We start from the raw sequence: 18,302 nt of genomic DNA on the forward strand, positions 1-18,302 counted from the left end.
GCAAGGCAAGCTGTGTAGGTTTACAAATCTTTTCTCAGGCAAAACAGTTTATAATATATATGTATTTCAGAAGGGTAAACATGATTCCAGAAGAATTTGTTTTGTAGGCGTGGGTGGGGGGTATGTACCAAATATGGGGAGCCTACAACAGTCCAAGCTATATCTGCCTCCATATCAGCTGTAGTGTCTGGTGAGGGAATCTGTTGAAAATTTGGATTGAGATTTGGTAGAATTGTTCTTGGTATTTTCCACAGCAAGGCTCATTCTATCAAAAAACATTCATGCTATATATGTAATGCACACAGAATTTAAACCTTTCCTAGGCACTTCAGGGTATACAGTATATCAAAAGAAATATGTTTTTCCCAGAAAGCTTGAAGTTGGCTTCACTTGCTCTTAAAAATCTAACTCTATCCCAAACCAACATTTTAGGCTTCATGCACACAGGCATATAAATTAATGTTGTCAGAAAAAAATATTCATGTATTCTGGCCATTAGAATAAATTTACATGCATAATTGTGCGTTTATGCACGTTTATATGCATTTTTTTTTTCAAAGAACACGTGCCTGAGACATTTTTTTTGTCTGTTCCTTAAAGCTGCGCATAAAATCAAACATATTAGCTAAGACGCAGGTGTGTTCAGGGGTGGGAAAAAAAAGCCAAACGCCCGTTAAAGCAGTTTCTTTTTTTGCATCCATGTGCATAAAGCTTTAGGCTGGCCATACACCGTGCAAAATTCGCATGATTCCCTCATCAACACAGACAGTGCTGACAGGGGAATTCCTCCTGCCCAGCAATTGTCTGCTCCCGGCAGGGGTGGGCAGGGAAAGCCATCCCCACTGGGAGAAGACAGTGATTATTGCTAGCGGCTATAGCAGCCGCTAGCGATAATCACAAGGGAATCCCACAGGCTGGTTGTACCCTAGTTGATTCAGCCTGCCCATTAATGGTTTGAATCTTGGTAGGTTCCTGCTGAACTGGCCCGAGATTTGAACCGTGTATGGCAAGCCTTATTTTTCATGGCCACTGGACAGCTTCATTGCTCAGCATATACAACAACAGGGGTGTACTGGCGCAAAAGAGATTGAAGGATAACCATCAATAAACCTTCTATAAAAACCATATAGGAAAAAAGGAAGATCTATAAATGCATAACACATATACAGAGTCCATAAAGTCCATTAAAAAAACACAGCAGGTCTGGGAACACTTGAAGGCAGCTCTGTCACAAGTGAAGAAGATGAACTTGCAGAGTGCTATGAGAGAGAGACAGGCGCCACTCTAAGTGTAATATGACTTTGTGTTTATTGGAAATTCACCATATTACATACTCACAATCGTGCAAGTAGCAAAACAGCCGTGGATATACATCTAGAGGGAGCGATGAATCCGGGTGCCTCTGCAGAAGAAAACCGACTGGTCCCCTATAGAGATCCGTTGCAGCCAGTGTAGATCGGCACTGTCAGAGCTTCCGGCGGCGTACTTCCGGTTTGGGCGTGGAGCGTGATGACGCAAACAGGCGACGCGTTGTCGGAGCATGCGCTCCTTCCTCAGGCCTCTAGTCTAGTCCTCTAGGCCTGACTAGAGGCCTGAGGAAGGAGCGCATGCTCCGACAACGCGTCGCCCGTTTGCGTCATCACGCTCCACGCCCAAACCGGAAGTACGCCGCCGGAAGCTCTGACAGTGTCCCCAGGGTCCGGGATATGCCGATCTACACTGGCTGCAACGGATCTCTATAGTGGACCAGTCGGTTTTCTTCTGCAGAGGCACCCGGATTCATCGCTCCCTCTAGATGTATATCCACTGCTGTTTTGCTACTTGCACGATTGTGAGTATGTAATATGGTGAATTTCCAATAAACACAAAGTAATTTTATACTTAGAGTGGCGCCTGTCTCTCTCTCATAGCACTCTGCAAGTTCATCTTCTTCACTTGTGACAGAGCTGCCTTCAAGTGTTCCCAGACCTGCTGTGTTTTTTAATGGACTTTATGGACTCTGTATATGTGTTATGCATTTATAGATCTTCCTTTAATATGTAATATGGTGAATTTCCAATAAACACAAAGTCATATTACACTTAGAGTGATGCATGTCTTTCTCTCATTGCTCAGCAGCTTCTTCTGTATTTTAAGAATTTGAGCTATGAGATCTTCTAACGAATGTGCCCAGATTTCTTTTTTTCTAACAAAAATTATACCTGCTATTATTATTTTTTTTTTTTTTTTTACTTTACATTTACTTTTTTTTTTTTACGTTACTTTGTTTTTAAGAAGCTTTTCTTCTTCATCTGCCTTTCTGGAATATCTGCTGATGGAAGCAGGCTGTCATATGCATGTCTTTACACCTTCCAGACACAGAGGAGCTAGACTCTGAGTCCTGTAGGCATGTCAGGGCTGTGCCCACATGATGCTGTCATGTCCTATAGAAGGTGTCAGAGAATAATTTGTGCATTTGATGTTAATAGTGCCTAGTGAAGTTTTAATTCTTCTTGTCTTTTTGTTGAAATGTAATTATTGCAGAAGGTTTTATCATTGAATTGTTCACAGAACGTGTCAATCACTGTCCATTTAAAAATTATGTAGTCCGTCATTTGGACAGGACATTTTGCACAGGCTATAAGGTTGTTTGGAAGACTGGGACAACTATAGATTAGTTGCATTGTTACAATGTAGCAGTCAGCTAAACTATGAGGTCTGGGCTCTTAAAAATGGAAAAAAAATACCTTGCAAAACATTTGGGATATTTATGCCTTGGCCTTTTTTGCCCAGCCCCAAACCATCCTCTGCCAATTAAATGAGGTTGAAAGTTATTGAAAGGTGCAAGATCCTTTAGGATTCATTCACACTCGTGTGATGCAGGAGTGCATTCAAAATTGTATGCGTTTCATAGCACACAAAAAACACGCATCTTTTTTAGAGACACGCTGCAGTGCCATTAATTGTTATTGGCTCCCAACCATTGCTGAAGTGAGTGATAAATCATGCAACAAAATGCATTGTGATAAAAAAAGGATCATGCACTTCTTTGGTGCAATTTAGATGCAGTAGGCAGCCTATACAAATGAATAGGCTGCCCTACCACAATGCAAGGTAACGCACACAAAAAAAGCACAGACACACGTGTGCTGCCGCATTGCACATATATGAATATAGATATATTTGAAGTGTCATCATAGGATGGCGCTGTGGCCACTAAAGTAGACCCGTGCCTCGTCCTAATATGTATGTAAGAAATAAAGGGCTTGGCACATCACAATTGACACCATGTCATAAAAACTATACATTTTATTCAAAACATATTACAATTTGGATAACAAATCAATATAGCATTGTCATTAAAAATAATATGCAACATCATCACTCCAAAATATTAACAATCGACATGTGAACCCCACCACACCAACCGATATTGTAAGCAGTATAATGAAAAAAAACATACGTTCTATTACTAGAACTTCATAGGATATAAAGATGATGAGTGGTTTCCAACGGAGGCGGTGGATTCACTGTTAATGATCCAATTCTCTACATGTTTCGCGCTGCCGCGCTTCTTCTGGAGAGTATCAGAATAAAATTTGATCACAGTGTCTAAGAGGAAAAGGATAGGAATGAGAAAACATCCAGCGTGACCATATTTTCAACAACACAATGCTCTTTTAAATGTGTATATACATACATACATAAGGATACATATATACGTATATACACATATAAGAATGTACATATATCGCCCTACCAATAATAATTCAAATGTTGCAAGGTACAAGGCTGATTTGTTTATTCCTTGTACCTTGCAACATTTGAATTATTATTGGTAAGGCAATATATGTACATTCTTATATGTGTATTATACTGCTTACAATATCGGTTGGTGTGGTGGGGTTCACATGTCGATTGTTAATATTTTGGAGTGATGATGTTGCATATTATTTTTAATGACAATGCTATATGGATTTGTTATCCAAATTTTAATATGTTTTGAATAAAATGTATAGTTTTTATGACATGGTGTCAATTGTGATGTGCCAACAAAGTCCATCTCTAGCCCTTTATTTCTTTCATATATGAAAATAGTCTTAAGAAATACTGTGCATTACCTAATATTTCAAAATATCAATTCAAACCATTCTTTATAATACCGGTAAAGCCCCTGAAAATTACATTTTTAATCTTCTCTATTGCACCAAGGTAAATCAAGCCTTATCCTGGGCTGCGATTCACTAATTAACCGATGAGCAAGAAATAACAAACGAGCCTTTCTGTGGATTCCGATTGTAATTCCTATTGTTATTTGTAACATGCCTTTAAATTTGCCAGGCTTTTACTGAGATTGTTAGATGGCCCCAGAAAAATCTAAGGCTGGCCATATATTATACAGATTTGTTGTACATTTTTCCTTTAGATTTACTAAAAACACTTAATATGAGGTCAAACTTAAACAACACTTTCAATTTGTATCCAATCAGGAAGGCCCTAGCACTACATAGTTGAAGTTACATCTAAAGGAAATTGTACAGAATTTTTTTCACGAAAATTGAGTAATATATGGCCAGATTTACAATATTATGTTTGTTACCTGTTCTTAAATATTATTATACTGTTTATGTTTTTTTTTTTTGTTTTGATTCTTTTTTTCTAAACTGAAGTATATATATATATATATATATATATTGTTTAACAAATTAATTTTTTTACATGTTTCCCAATATGTTGTTCCAAGTGTCTGTATAATTATAATATATATATTTTATATTTCCCCCTAGCCTCTTCCTAGCCTAAAATAGATAACAGTTAGGGATGAGATTCAGAATCGCCCAATGATGAATTTGCAGTGAATTTCTCTGATTCGAATTTGCTTTGAACAGGCGATTTTAGGAAAATGTGCATTGGGCAAATTTTGCTGCCACTCTGTGCACCCTGGCCAACAAACTCCCAACAACCAATAATAGAGAGGGTACTGTTCCAGCCCCTTGCTCTAAAAGGGCTATCTAAAAGCAGCCATAATGCCAGTGTGTAGGGAATAATAGGGAGAGATCACTGATTACACAAGGAGAGATTAGAAAGAAACAGAAAACGATATTTTACTTTTATAAATTGCAGTGCTGGATTACATTCTCATGTGCAAATGTTTTGATGAACAAATCAATTTTCCCCCAATTCTCTCATCACTATAGACAACAACTGTTAGTAGAGAGTTCTTTCAAGATGTTCAAATTGTCTCCATATAAAGAACATGCAGCTAGCTGAAGATGCATTCATAGCCAAAGGTTCTGTCTTAGAATTGAATTTTAGAGTTATACCCAAAGCACATTAGTAATTTAGGAGGTAGCCTCTGCACTTGGTTTTACTAGTGTTGAATATTTTATGTTGTGCTTAAGGCCTACTTTAGTCCTCTGTGACTGTTTGACTGTCACCATGGCAGCACTGAGGTATTACCACTTAACACCCCAGAACATTATTATACCTGACAACTTATAGTGCCTACTCTTATCTTAGCCTTTCTGCAGCTCCCTATAATCATACACAAATTTAGACTTTCTGAAAGTCAGTATTTGCATATAATTTGCCACGCCCACCAGGTGACAGTGCTTTTTCCTTGTGTTTGGCCAGTTAGATTTGTGTTTGGCCAGTTAGATTCAGTATATGTCCAGAGATGAATGCCTGGGACACAAGAAGTATGTGTTCCAAACATGTGTCCCTGTGCACGGTACTGCCCTAAACATTAGTACAGATCGGTTCATCATCCAACTGCAGGAGCTACCAGCCTCTCATAGAGTTTGACATGCTGCTGGTAGCGGGGCTGAACGATGCACATGTACTGGCATCTAAATGCTGGAGCCTCATGCATCGGGGCTAAATGGTCAGTGTGCATAGAACCTTACAGTGTAGTGAATTAGTTTGATGTAAAATTGTAATCCTTATTTAACATTTTTATTTCTACAGAATTAGAAGAATCCAGACAAAAATGCCCACCATGCTGGAACAAATTTGCCAATACCTACCTGATATGGGACTGCTGTGACACCTGGTTGAAAATAAAGCATGTGCTCAATGTTATAGTGATGGACCCTTTTGTTGATCTTGCAATCACAATCTGCATCGTTTTAAACACCTTGTTCATGGCCATGGAGCATCATCCCATAACGAATGAGTTTTCTAATGTGCTGGTTGTTGGAAATCTGGTAAGTTGTCATTATTTATGTTGCTGCTGTTACCATTTTTGTTACGTACGGGTATGTTGCTGGACTTCAAGTGGCTGCAGGCATCATATTGTTTTTTTTTTTTCACCCAGCGGTTGGCTTTTTTGTAAAAGCAATCCTAGTGGCTATTTCACCGCTGGATTGCTTTTACAAGCAGCAGAAGGGACCCCCCTACGTTACCTTCCATGGCTCTCTCAGGCTCTCCCATCCCACCAGGAGACCTGAGCGTGCAGCCGGAAGTCCCGCCAGTTGAACATAGAGCTGTCATAGATCATCTCTATAGTATAGGAAACACACTTTTGGTTTGGCGGTTGTAAACAAACTATTAGGGATTAAAAAAAAAACATAGAATCATACCAATCTTGGTTTTATATGAAGCTTTTAAGGGCAGAGGAGAGATCTGAGGTCTAATAGACCCCAGATGTCTCAGTAAAGAGTACCTGTCACTGCCTATTGCTATCACAGGGGATATTTACATTCCCTGTGATAACAATAAAAATGCTGTAAAAAAAGTGACAGTTAAAAAAAAAAAAAAATGTAAAGCCCCATCGCTCCCCGTGCTTGTCAGTCATCCCACACAAGCACAAACAGCGATCACTCCATACACGTGAGGTGTCACCTTGAACATCAGATTATGGGCAGTGATTCTAGCACCAGACCTCCTGTGTAAATCTAGAGTGGTAACCTGTAAAGGCATTTAAAGAGTCGCAAATAGATAATAAAATATAAATGTAAATATAAAATAATAAAATATACGTAGTTTGCTGCAGTTTTAAAGAGTGACATGTCTGGTATCTAATTACTTAGCATAACATTATCTTTTATATTGTACTAAAAAAATGAGTATTATATTGTGTTTATGTGCATTAAAGTTCTAAAAAAAGGGTACCTTTTCCCCAAAAAATGCATTTGAAAAACCGCTGCGCAAATACAGTGTAACAGAAAAAATTGCAACACCCACCATTTTCTTCTCTAGGGTCTATGCTTTAAAAAGAAAAATATGAAATGTTTGGGGGTTCTAAGTAATTTTTTAGCAAAAAATGATTTTTAAATGTAAACAAAAAGTGTCCGAAAAGGCCTGGTCTTAAAGTGGCTAAATAATTTTGTGGTGTAGATATGTTCTCCACTGCATTCTTAGGAATACTTGAGTAAAAAAACGGTTGCACAAAGGGAAATATGGAATTCTTTCCTCTAACACTTATATACATAGTGCTTTTTCAATTGTTGGTCACCCATGGCTGCTCTCACTGCATTCACTGTGGATAAATTGCAGAGATGAACAGAGTCCAGCTGCAGTAAGACCTCAGTTTATTATGGTCTCCAGAGATCCCCAGAGACCACAGTGTGCATTAGCTAAAATTCTACTCTGTTCAGGGTCTGCAAGATAGTACTAGGTCCTGCATACTGGGACCCAAAAACTTAGGGTCACTGTCACCTTGCCCATGCGGGACAAAGTGACAGAGCCTTTTCAAAGGTAGTCCTCCATCCAAGTGACAGAGCTTCTGCATAGGGCATTGTCTTGCAAAGTGATAAAGACTCTACAAAGGCTCCCATATACTTACCCTATCTGAGCTCCCTTGCAACCCCTTTCTCCTCTGCAGCTGGGACTGAAATCTGCTTATGTTAGCAACACACAGGAGTGATGATGTCACATACTTAGGCACGTGACAGTGCTTGGGCCTAGCAAACTAGCGATTGGACCAAGCAGTGATTCAGGGGAGCAGGTCACATGCTCCCCTAAATGCTGAAGTGCAGGATATTGTTTCTGACTGCAGAGAAGAAAAGGACTGCAAGGGAGACTAAGTAAGGTATATTAGCATCAGGGGAAGCTCTGCATTGCCAAGGCAGCAGTGTTTCTTTAAAATAACCTCTATCAAAAGATATGGTATACTTTTGCTGATGTTTTCTTCAGAAACTGTCAATTCCTTGGCTGGCTTGCTGATGCAGTAGCTTTAGCAGTTTCTGAGTTACTGAACCAAACTATTTAGATATATTAAGAAGATCTAACTTTATTTGCAACATGCTTATTCTGGGTCAGACACAAAGCCAGGCAAAGAGTATTTTCAGAGGGAAGTTAGCAATGTCAGCCTACATTTTTTCTCAGTACAGGTTTCTTTTTAATGTACGGTATCACTTATCATAGTAGTAGGTTCACTGCTGATTACTTAGCTGAGATAAGACAAATTTAAACTGTAAACATAATTTCCACATGAACGTATCATATAGAGCAGCCTTTTTCAAACAGGTTACCCAGGCACCCTGGGGTGCCCTCAGGTTTCTTCAGGGGTGCCTTGGCAAAATGCTTAAAAGTTGCCCAAAATTGTATGCAAGCCAGCAGTTGGAGCAAGCCTGCCTTTTAGTTACACACTCTGCACTCTTCTCACTGTGCACCCTTACAACCTTCTACCCGCTGGCGTCCTAACAATCAATGACATCATCGGCTGATAAGGGTGATGTCGGGTGCCTACACAGTATACTTGTTTGCCCCACCCCTGCCCCTCACTATTAGCACAGGGGTCACTGAGTGAGGGCGAGAAACTGAGGGCAGAGGGAAACTTTGGAATAGCAGTCACTACCAGTGTGCAAAGGTTTATTTGCTTTGGAAGAATACATTACCTCTAATATTTGGTGTCCTATGTGTGTGGATATTGCTGCATAATGTTAAACTCTTTGCTTAGATATTCACATTTTTGGATTGGGTGCCTAGAGATTATGCAGAATTTTAAAGAGTGCCTTGACTGAAACATGGTTGAGAAACACTGATATAGAGAGAGGCAGTTGGGATTAGTGGATAAGAGTATTTAATGTTTTTTCCTTAACCTTCTTAGTGGTATTCCCGAGTGTGGCTCGGGGTTAAATTTCAGAGCCAAAAGCAGTAACCACACTCGGGGTACGGCCAGAAGCATCGCTGGATCCTGTAAAAGAGGTTTCTTACCTTGTCACCGGGATCTAGCGATGTGTCTAGGCGGTGTCTCGCGGCGGATCTTCCTCCCGATCGTCTCCCCGCCCCGGCTTCCGTCTCCTGCGACGTGACGTTCGCAGGGGGGTGGAACCGGTGGCAAATTCAAATGTAAAAACACACCAAACACTCTGATACCATTCAAAATAAAAAAAAAATCACATTAGTTTGCCCCCCCAGTGCCCTTTCCTGCAGTTTTACTTTACTTTTTATGTAAATATATATATACATACAGTATATATATAATATATATATATATATATATATATATATATATATATATACATATATACATATATATATATATATATATATATATATATATATATATATATATATATATATATATATACATATATATATATATATATATATATATATATATATATATATATATATATATATGTAATTCTTGTGAATGAGCAGCCCAAACCAACTGTATACTTTATATATATATATATATATATATATATATATATATACACATATATACGTATATATATATATATATATATATATATATATATATATATATATGTATATATATAATATATATAATAAATGTATACAGTTGGTTTGGGCTGCTCATTCACAAGAATTACATGCAAAATAATGCTACCGCTTTCAGCACCTAGAATCCAAAAGAATCATACCGCCAGGGAGGTTAAAGGATAAGTCCACCCTAAAACTAAAATCCCCGCATCTATAGATCTTCATATTCTAACGCTAACCTATCTAGCCCTGTAAAGAGGAAATTGGTATACATACCTTTTTTAAAGCCGATCAGGACTCGATCTCCAGCAGCGGAAGCACTGCAGATGACACAGCCAACAACAGATGTGAAAAAAATGTGATGTGACATCACCCATAGACATACTATGGGGCTTCCGTTGTCGGCTGTGGCTTCTGCACCCCCCTCCACAGCGAAGTCGTGGCTGACAGCTCAGCATTGGATCGGGTCGGAACGCCTTCAAAAAGGTTAAGTATACTGATTTTTTCTTTATGGGGCTAGATAGGTTAGTGTTAGAACATGGAGATCTATAGATGCAGGGATTTTAGTTTTAGGGTGAACATATCCTTTAATGCATTCTTTGCATTAAGGTAAAAACCTTCTGTTAGCTATTCCTTCATCTCTCCTCCCTAAACACTTACCTGAGTCCTGTATCCATCCAGTACTGTGCCCGGCTGCAGGCCTTCTCTCCCCTCCTCCCTCTCACGCAGGCTTGGCTGAGAACAGTGGGAGCCATTGGCTCCTGCTGCACTCAGTCAAATCCTGTGAGGAGGGAGCATGGGGAGGGGTTGATCCACAATGTGTGTGTCTATGGACAAACACAGCAGCCTGACTCTGGAGGGAGCCTGGACGTGTGACACCTTAGGAAGCGGTTTGCTAAGGAGGCACACGTAAAAGATGTGGAGCAGAGAGCGTCGGCAGGGAACACCCGAAGAGAAGGTTCAGGGTTGCTAGGTAAGTATAACATCTTTTTTATTTTAGCACAATAAAAAATGTGATTTTACAACTGCTTTAAGCCCATGTCTTTCTGGCTACCATGCAGTGAAGGGAAAAACATAAACTGGCTATGCATGCGTAGAATTTTGTTTGCTCAATTTTCTGCTTATTAGCAGTGTCAAATGGGCATTCGTTTTCGATTGCAGTGACAAGAAACAAGACAGAAAATGTTTTTGAACTAATTTGTAACAGTGAATGTGGTTTTTGTTTGGGAAATTAGTTTTTTTCCAAAATCAAAAGTTAAAAGCAAAAGAAGTTTTGAAGTACTTTCAAACTATTTATATGAACATTTGTTCATAAATCTACTGGTGTGGGGCCAGCTATAGGCCCCATTCACAGTTGACATTTTTGCAGCTGCTTTTTCTGCCTCTAAACTCATGTTAGCCTATGTGTCCATACACACATTGGCTTCTAGCAGCGTTTAGTGGCAGAAGAGTTTACAGGCAGAAAAAAAACCCACTATCAGTGCATCCAGCAGCAGCAGAGTTTTGACAGAAAAAACACTTGACGCTGTAAAACGTATCTAAACGCTCCTAAACGCTAGGCACATTTAGCACTTGAATGTTGATTCATTTCAATGGGCAGAATAAATTATTATTCTGGTCAATTAAATTAATTAACACCCAAGCTCTTAACGCCTGTAAAAACTTGTAAAAGCTTTTAGACAATTTTACAAGTGCCAGGCCTTTTTTCTGCCAAAACTCTGCTGCCAGGAGGAAAGACTTCTAGGAAAGTTTGCAAAACGTCCTGTGTGCATGAGGCCTTAGGTCAAAACAGCTGCATAATTTAGCAATAATTGAGGAGCACCTAAAAACATTACTCCCTCCAACATAAACACCAGCTGAGGGGCATCGAGTCATGTAAAATTTTCTGATTAGTACTGCAAACATATAAATCATATTGTGGCTTGGTATATGGCGTTGTCTTATTTAGCTTATGCTTGGCGTTTCTAGCATATGGTTTATCTAGCTATAGATTTGTTCTTGAATAAGTAACTGTATAAATTGATTGCTGTTTTTTTTTTTTTTTTTCATTTCATCATTGGGTAATTGCATTGCATGATACAATCCTCGGGTGAAGAAGAAAACCAATATTTATTGGCGTATTGGTGTAACAAGCTGCAAGTGCTGCAGTCACTGTAGGCTCAGTGTTCTGTGAAATCAGCAAATGTTCTGACTATGCAGAATGCATCCTGCTGAGGCGGCACAATGAAAGCAGTGCAAGCTTGTGTTTATTGAATGCTTTCACTTGCAGCACTTCTAACAAAGGTCTCATTTGCATTGAAATGGAGAGTCTGTGAAAGATCATAGCACTGTGCATTTTTCTGACAAGCCTAGACAGGGCAGGTCAGACTTGGTCAATAAGGGTGTTTTCTTATTCCAGTTTTATTTTTTTATTTTTTTTTGCACAGCTTTTCTTAAACTGTGCATGATAAACTACCCATAAAATAAGATTGAGAGCATTGGCTACAGTAGATAATCCATAGTTACCATAGCTCCCAAATACCCCTGATTTCGAGGGACTGTCCCTGATTTTGACCTAAGTCCCTCTTTCCTCCTCATTTGTCCTTCATTTTGGTCTGATCTATATAGTTGTATAAAAAATGCACTATTTATCTTTCTAAAAGTGTTTCCCAGTGCTAAACCTTTAATTCGATCTCTAAATTGCTGCATTTGTAAATTTCAAAAACCAGTATAAAAAAATAGTAGTGATAAAAAAAAAAGCATAACTAATCCTTATTTTTTTTAATTCTCCTTTATGAGGGCGTGGCAGGGGGTATGTTCTATGCCTACATATGTTTTCTAATAGATGTCCCTCGTTCCCATCTCAAAAATTTGGGAGGTATGTTAGTAATCCAATGAAACATTTTGTTAATTGAGGACTCACAGGAGGCATATCAGTGTGTACCCCATGTGAGGGCCATGTTTACCCACACAGGGATGCATAGGTGTTCTTTGCATTTGCATGCAAGCAGTCCCATTGATGTAAATTAGGACACAGCAGCTGCATGGACACAGCTGTTCCAAGTATGACATCCATGTGGGTGTGTGTCCCCGAACTTACACTGTCTGCATTTGGAGCTGTGCACCCGCACCCACACCGATGTCATAGTTGGAGCAGCGGTCACGTCTGTGCAGCTGCTGTGTCCCAATTGACAACAACGGGACTGCCTGGACAAGGATGCATGGAATACCTGTGCATCCCGATTCCTAGTGTGGGTAAACACGGCCCGCCCTCACATGGAGTACACATTGATAAGCCCCATGTAGATGAGGCCTAATGGTGAGAATATACAGTGGGGAAAATAGTTATTTGATCTCCTGCAGATTTTGTACATTTGCCCACTTACAAAGAAATGAAGGGTCTATAATTTTTATCATAGGTGTATTTTAAATGATAGAGACAGAATATCAACCAAAAATCCAGAAAAAACACAATACAAATGTTGCACTTCAGTGTGTAAATTAAGAATTTGAACCCCTACCAACCAACAATGATTCTGGTTCCCATAGATTTGCTACAGTATGTGCTCATGGGGTACACAGGTTAGTCCTGTCAATTTAAGAAGGTGCTTCTAACGACAACTCGTTATATGTATAAAAGGCACTTGTCTACAGAATCTCTTTCTTCCATTTAAACCCACCATCATGGGTAAGACCAAAGATCTGTCAAAGGATATCAGGGACAACATTGTAGACCTGCACCATGCTGGAATGGACTACAAGACCATCAGCAAGAAGCTTGGTGAGAAGGAGACAACTGTTGGAGCGAATAGTCGCAAATGGAGGAAATACAAAATAACCATCAATTGCCCTTTGCCTGGAGCTCCATGCAAGATTTTGCCTTATGGGGTAAGAATGATGATGAGAAAAGTGAGGGATCAGCCCAAAACTAAACTGGAGTAGCTTGTGAATGATTTCAAGGATGTTGGGAGAACAGTCACTAAACAAATCATTGGTAACACAATACGCCGCCATGGATTGAAATCCTGCAGTGCCCGCAAGGTCCCCCCCTCAAGAAGGCACATGTACAGGCCCCTCTGAAGTTCACCAATGAACATCTAAATGATTAAGAGAAGGATTGTGAGGAAGTACTGTAGTCAGATGAGACCAAAATTGAGCTCTTTGGCATTAACTCGACTCGTTGTGTTTGGAGGAAGAAAAAAGCTGACTTTGACCCTAAGAACACCATCCCTGCAGTCAAGCATGGAGGTGGAAACATTATGCTTTTGGGCTGTTTCTCTTCTAAAGGTGCAGGCTGACTTTGCCGAATTGAGGGGCCAATGGATGGGAAAAACAGAGTTTCGATCTGCCACATAGAATATAGTTAAGTAGCCTCCATCCCTATAATGTATGCAAAAAAGTCCCGTTACTCTGGTTCTTTCCTTTTTTGCGGGCCAATGGATGGGGCCATGTATTATAAAATCTAGGATGGGAGCCTTCTTCCCTCAGCAAGAACATGGAAGATGGTTAAAAAGGGTCATTTGAAGGCTTAATAAAGTAATGTGGAATTGTCATCTAAAATGTATAGATTTTGTTCCCAAGTCAGGATGCCAGTTTCAGCTGCACGCTACCCATTCTGAAACAACTCACAGCTATGGAGTTTCATAAATAACATCATATGTATAATATCAATGGCAGCTTCCAGTTTTGAATGCTAAATTTAGCTATATTTTTTGAGCTCTAAGAGCAATTTAAAGGTTAACAAAAAGGCTTCTTGATTATGAAACACACTGAGGTGGTGTTGGAATTAAAATTTATATTATTTTTTACCAATCTTTTTAAAATGTTCAAGTACCTTGTAGTAGCAATCAGTATTGCATGATCACACAATGCTATATTTATATGTGATTGATCACCTTCAGATATTACTACTTGTGTAGTGTTCTCCATAGGGAGCCCTTTGTTCTATTTGTTTAGCAATTATTTGCTACACCCCCAGCAATTTTAGTAGCAGGATTGAGCTACTGAAAATTTCCCATGTAGCTCTAGCCTATTAAGGTGACTGCCAGCAAGTGGTTACATTTCCTAGTAGCAAGAGATTAAAGTGAAAAGTTGGTGATTTTTTTTTCATCACAGGGAATGGTACTTACATGAATGATGAGTGCCCTGTGTGCTGGGGGCTGCTCTGTTCCTTGAAATCTTAATTCCTCTGCACCCTGCATGCTTCTGCAGCACCGGAAGGCTCCACCTATTACAGGCACTGTTCAAAAGTGCAGACTAGACTATGCCCTTTCTGCCCCCCTGCTCCATTCATAGAAGCTGCACTATCAGTTCCCATTATGAAAAACACTCTATGAATGGAGGATGGGCAGAGGAATGAAAGGTACTTTTCCATTGTGGGAGCCAATAGAACACAGGGAGGGATTCCTTCGTAAACACTGACTGTGTTGATAGAAAAATCAAACAATTTTCTTTCCCGCAACCAAAATTGCATCATCCACGGCTTGCTTTAGAGTGCCTCCTCTCTGAAAGAAGGAGCACAAGGGGCATTTTGGACAGTAGCATTGGTGGGGGATGTGAGATGTACTAGCAGATTTGAATACAATAGATAAATTGAAGCTGAACTCCAGCTAACACTTTATAAGCAGTGACAGCAACAGTTTTTTTTCTTTTGGGATGGAGGTTTACATAAATAAATAAATAAATAAATACATAAATGTTGATCATTGTAAGCACCCCTGTCAGTAGTAAATGTTTTTTTTTTCTCCTCCCTCTAACTGCTACATCTGCGGGACATCCTGTTCTGTTTAAAAACAGTAGACTTAAGCTGGCCATACATTATACAATATTCTTGTGAAATTTCCTATAGATTTACCTTCAACTATATAGTGCAAGGGCCTGCCTGATTGCATACACATTGAAAGTGTTTAGGTTTGACCTCATATTATATGGTTTTGGTACATCTAAAGTAATATTGTACAAGAGAATTGTATAATGTATGGCCAGCCTTACTGGCCAGATCACTAGGTGAAAAGAAAGAAAAGAAAGCCCAACAAATCGAATGCAGCCACCACATCTAACAGTTGGTATGCCGCAACATAATAAACTGCAATATAAAAGTATCCCTGCCTATAAGTTCAAACATTCATTTACTTTATTTCCTATAGGTTAATGTTTTATAGATAAGCATAGCATAGTTGCCAACATTCCAACATTTAAAAAATATTTCCAGGAAGACTTTGCAGCACAGCTATCAATCACTTACCACACCCACTTTCCTGAAGCTCCCCCCCACTCCACATAATTAATCTCCGCCTACTTATCATCAGATTATAGGGTCCACTCAATAAAGAGAGAATTACAGGAAATTGAAAAGGGAATTTCAAACTTAAGGCCAAAGTAGCAAAGTAAATTACCCAGACAAGGTCCTATTAGCTGGGACTGTCCCGGCAAAAGCAGGACAGTTGGCAGCTATGGCATAGCTTATTCCTCTTATTTCAGGCTATTGTGGAGAGCACAGTTGATTGTACTGGCTGTGACTTTATAACAAGGGTCACCTTTACTATGTAATGTGACAAAACATAGACTGCTTATGTAGCAGATATCACAGCTGCCTTGTAGAAATATTGCTGTGTTCCTATGGACTGGCACTGAAAAATGATATGAGGCATATTTCATGTTCTCTGCAATTCACCACACTATTTGCATTAAAAGCACTGCACAACCAGTTGGCGCTATATAAATCCTGTATTATATTAATAATCTCTCTATCTAGAGTGTTTATAAATGCATTTGATTTCATATATATATATATATATATATATATATATATATATATATATATATATATATATATAGACAATATGGGCTATGTGGGACTTTAAATGAGACACCGGCAGGTATGCCCAGCGTCTCCATCCCTGTATCGGAAAAAAACAAATTGAAAAGGATTAAAAGAGGTGCATGGAACATGGAAGCCAGCCAGCCCCCAGTCTGATGTACTCACCCTCCAGTCTGCCACCAACCAAGTAGACCTGTCTCAATAAACATAAAGAACAGGGGTTTAGTTGACACACATTTGCAAACGCATGTGTAAGCTGCAGAGCCACGACACGGCACCCTGTTTTATCTGCAGTCCCTAACACTTTTAAATTTAAGTGTCTCCACTCTGGGAGCACATGGTTGCTAATGGGTGGATAGGAAGCAGGTGGGAGGGAGCAGCCCAAACTTCCCCCACCCCACTTCCATCCACGACTGGTATGGTATCTCAATGCTCTAATAGCAATGTTCTTAAGATGGTACAAACTGAAAACGACCAGCTGAAAAGCATACACCTCCAATCCCTTGGCGGATGCAGTGTAAAACACAGATTGGGACTTTATATGAGGCAGTTTGCCTGTATAGCTCAGTGCCTCCATCCCTAGTTACATAGACAATATGGGCTATGTGGGACTTTAAATGAGACACCAGCAGGTATGCCCAGCGTCTCCATCCCTGTATCGGAAAAAACAAATTGAAAAGGATTAAAAGAGGTGCATGGAAGCCAGCCAGCCCCCAGTCTGATGTACTCACCCTCCAGTCTGCCACCAACCAAGTAGACCTGTCTCAATATACATAAAGAACAGGGGTTTAGTTATATATATATATATAATGGTAAAAGAAAGTTTTTGCATTGTTAAAGTTTTATTAAAGCCATTTTTCTTTTTTTTTTTTTTAGATAATGAGATGCTAATAGCAGGACATACATGCTCTTTTTTTTTTCCAACTTTCTTTTCTACGCTTGCTCCTCAGGCCCATTTTTTTTTTTCAATGTGCTTGCTTTGCGTTTCAACTTCATCTATGTGGGTATCCCTGTGCCTGTTTGGATGTATGGAATCCCGCTGAAGTCTCAACTTCATGCTTTCTTCCGTTTTAAACTACAAGCTTACATATAGCCGCTTCCAGAATCGCACACACAGGCACATAATGGACACAGAACCAAAACCACTCCTTTCTTTGTCTTCCACAGCGGTAAATGACAATGGCTCTTGAGCTTTGGCTGTGATTCTGTGCATCTCACGCTGCCTGTGTGTGCGGAGCTGGGAAACGCTGCACATAAGCTTGTAGTTCATAATAGGAGCATGTACAAAATGGAGACACCAGTAGGACATTATAGTTCCTGGCAGGCACAGAGGGCACCCACATATATGGACCCAGGCAGTGCAGATGGAAGACAATAGGCGGAGAATGCACAGAGGAGAAAAATTGAAAAACATGAGCAGCAAGGGCATATAAGTCCTGCTATCATCATCTCATTTTACTTTACTTTTTCTTATTTAAAAAATACCTTAAAAGTCACTTTGGGCACACTTAAAGAATCATCCACCATTTCTATTTTTGGCATAACAGATAAGGATTCAACGTACCCAAAAGTTATTTTTTCTGTTTCTAATGAGTGAAGAAATGTTAAATCAACCAATGGCACCTTATCCCTCTTAGGAACTCTGTTGGGGAGACCTTTGAACCTAAGCTCCCAAACTATGAGGTCCCATACCAGTTTTGTTAAACTTTAGAAGGAACCCGTCACAAAGGTGATAGTTGTTTCACTGACCAGAAACAAGCATTGGCCAGTGGAGTCTCACTGTATGCTAGTCAGCCTATACATTGATATGCAGTGAAGAAGAAATAAAGTTGACAATCCCACAATTTGT

General features: G+C 39.4%; 1 protein-coding gene across 1 annotated transcript in view; it reads left to right on the forward strand.

Annotated features, from left to right (window-relative positions):
* LOC309558200 (sodium channel protein type 2 subunit alpha-like) overlaps positions 1-18,302 on the forward strand; it is a 218,850-nt gene that overhangs the window by 124,198 nt on the left and 76,350 nt on the right. The window contains 1 exon segment of the mRNA XM_082261220.1: positions 5,947-6,185. Coding sequence (XP_082117346.1) covers positions 5,947-6,185 — 239 coding nt within the window.

The sequence above is a fragment of the Pelophylax lessonae genome (assembly GCF_965119305.1).
Source record: "Pelophylax lessonae genome assembly, chromosome: 6".
Lineage (NCBI taxonomy): Eukaryota > Metazoa > Chordata > Amphibia > Anura > Ranidae > Pelophylax > Pelophylax lessonae.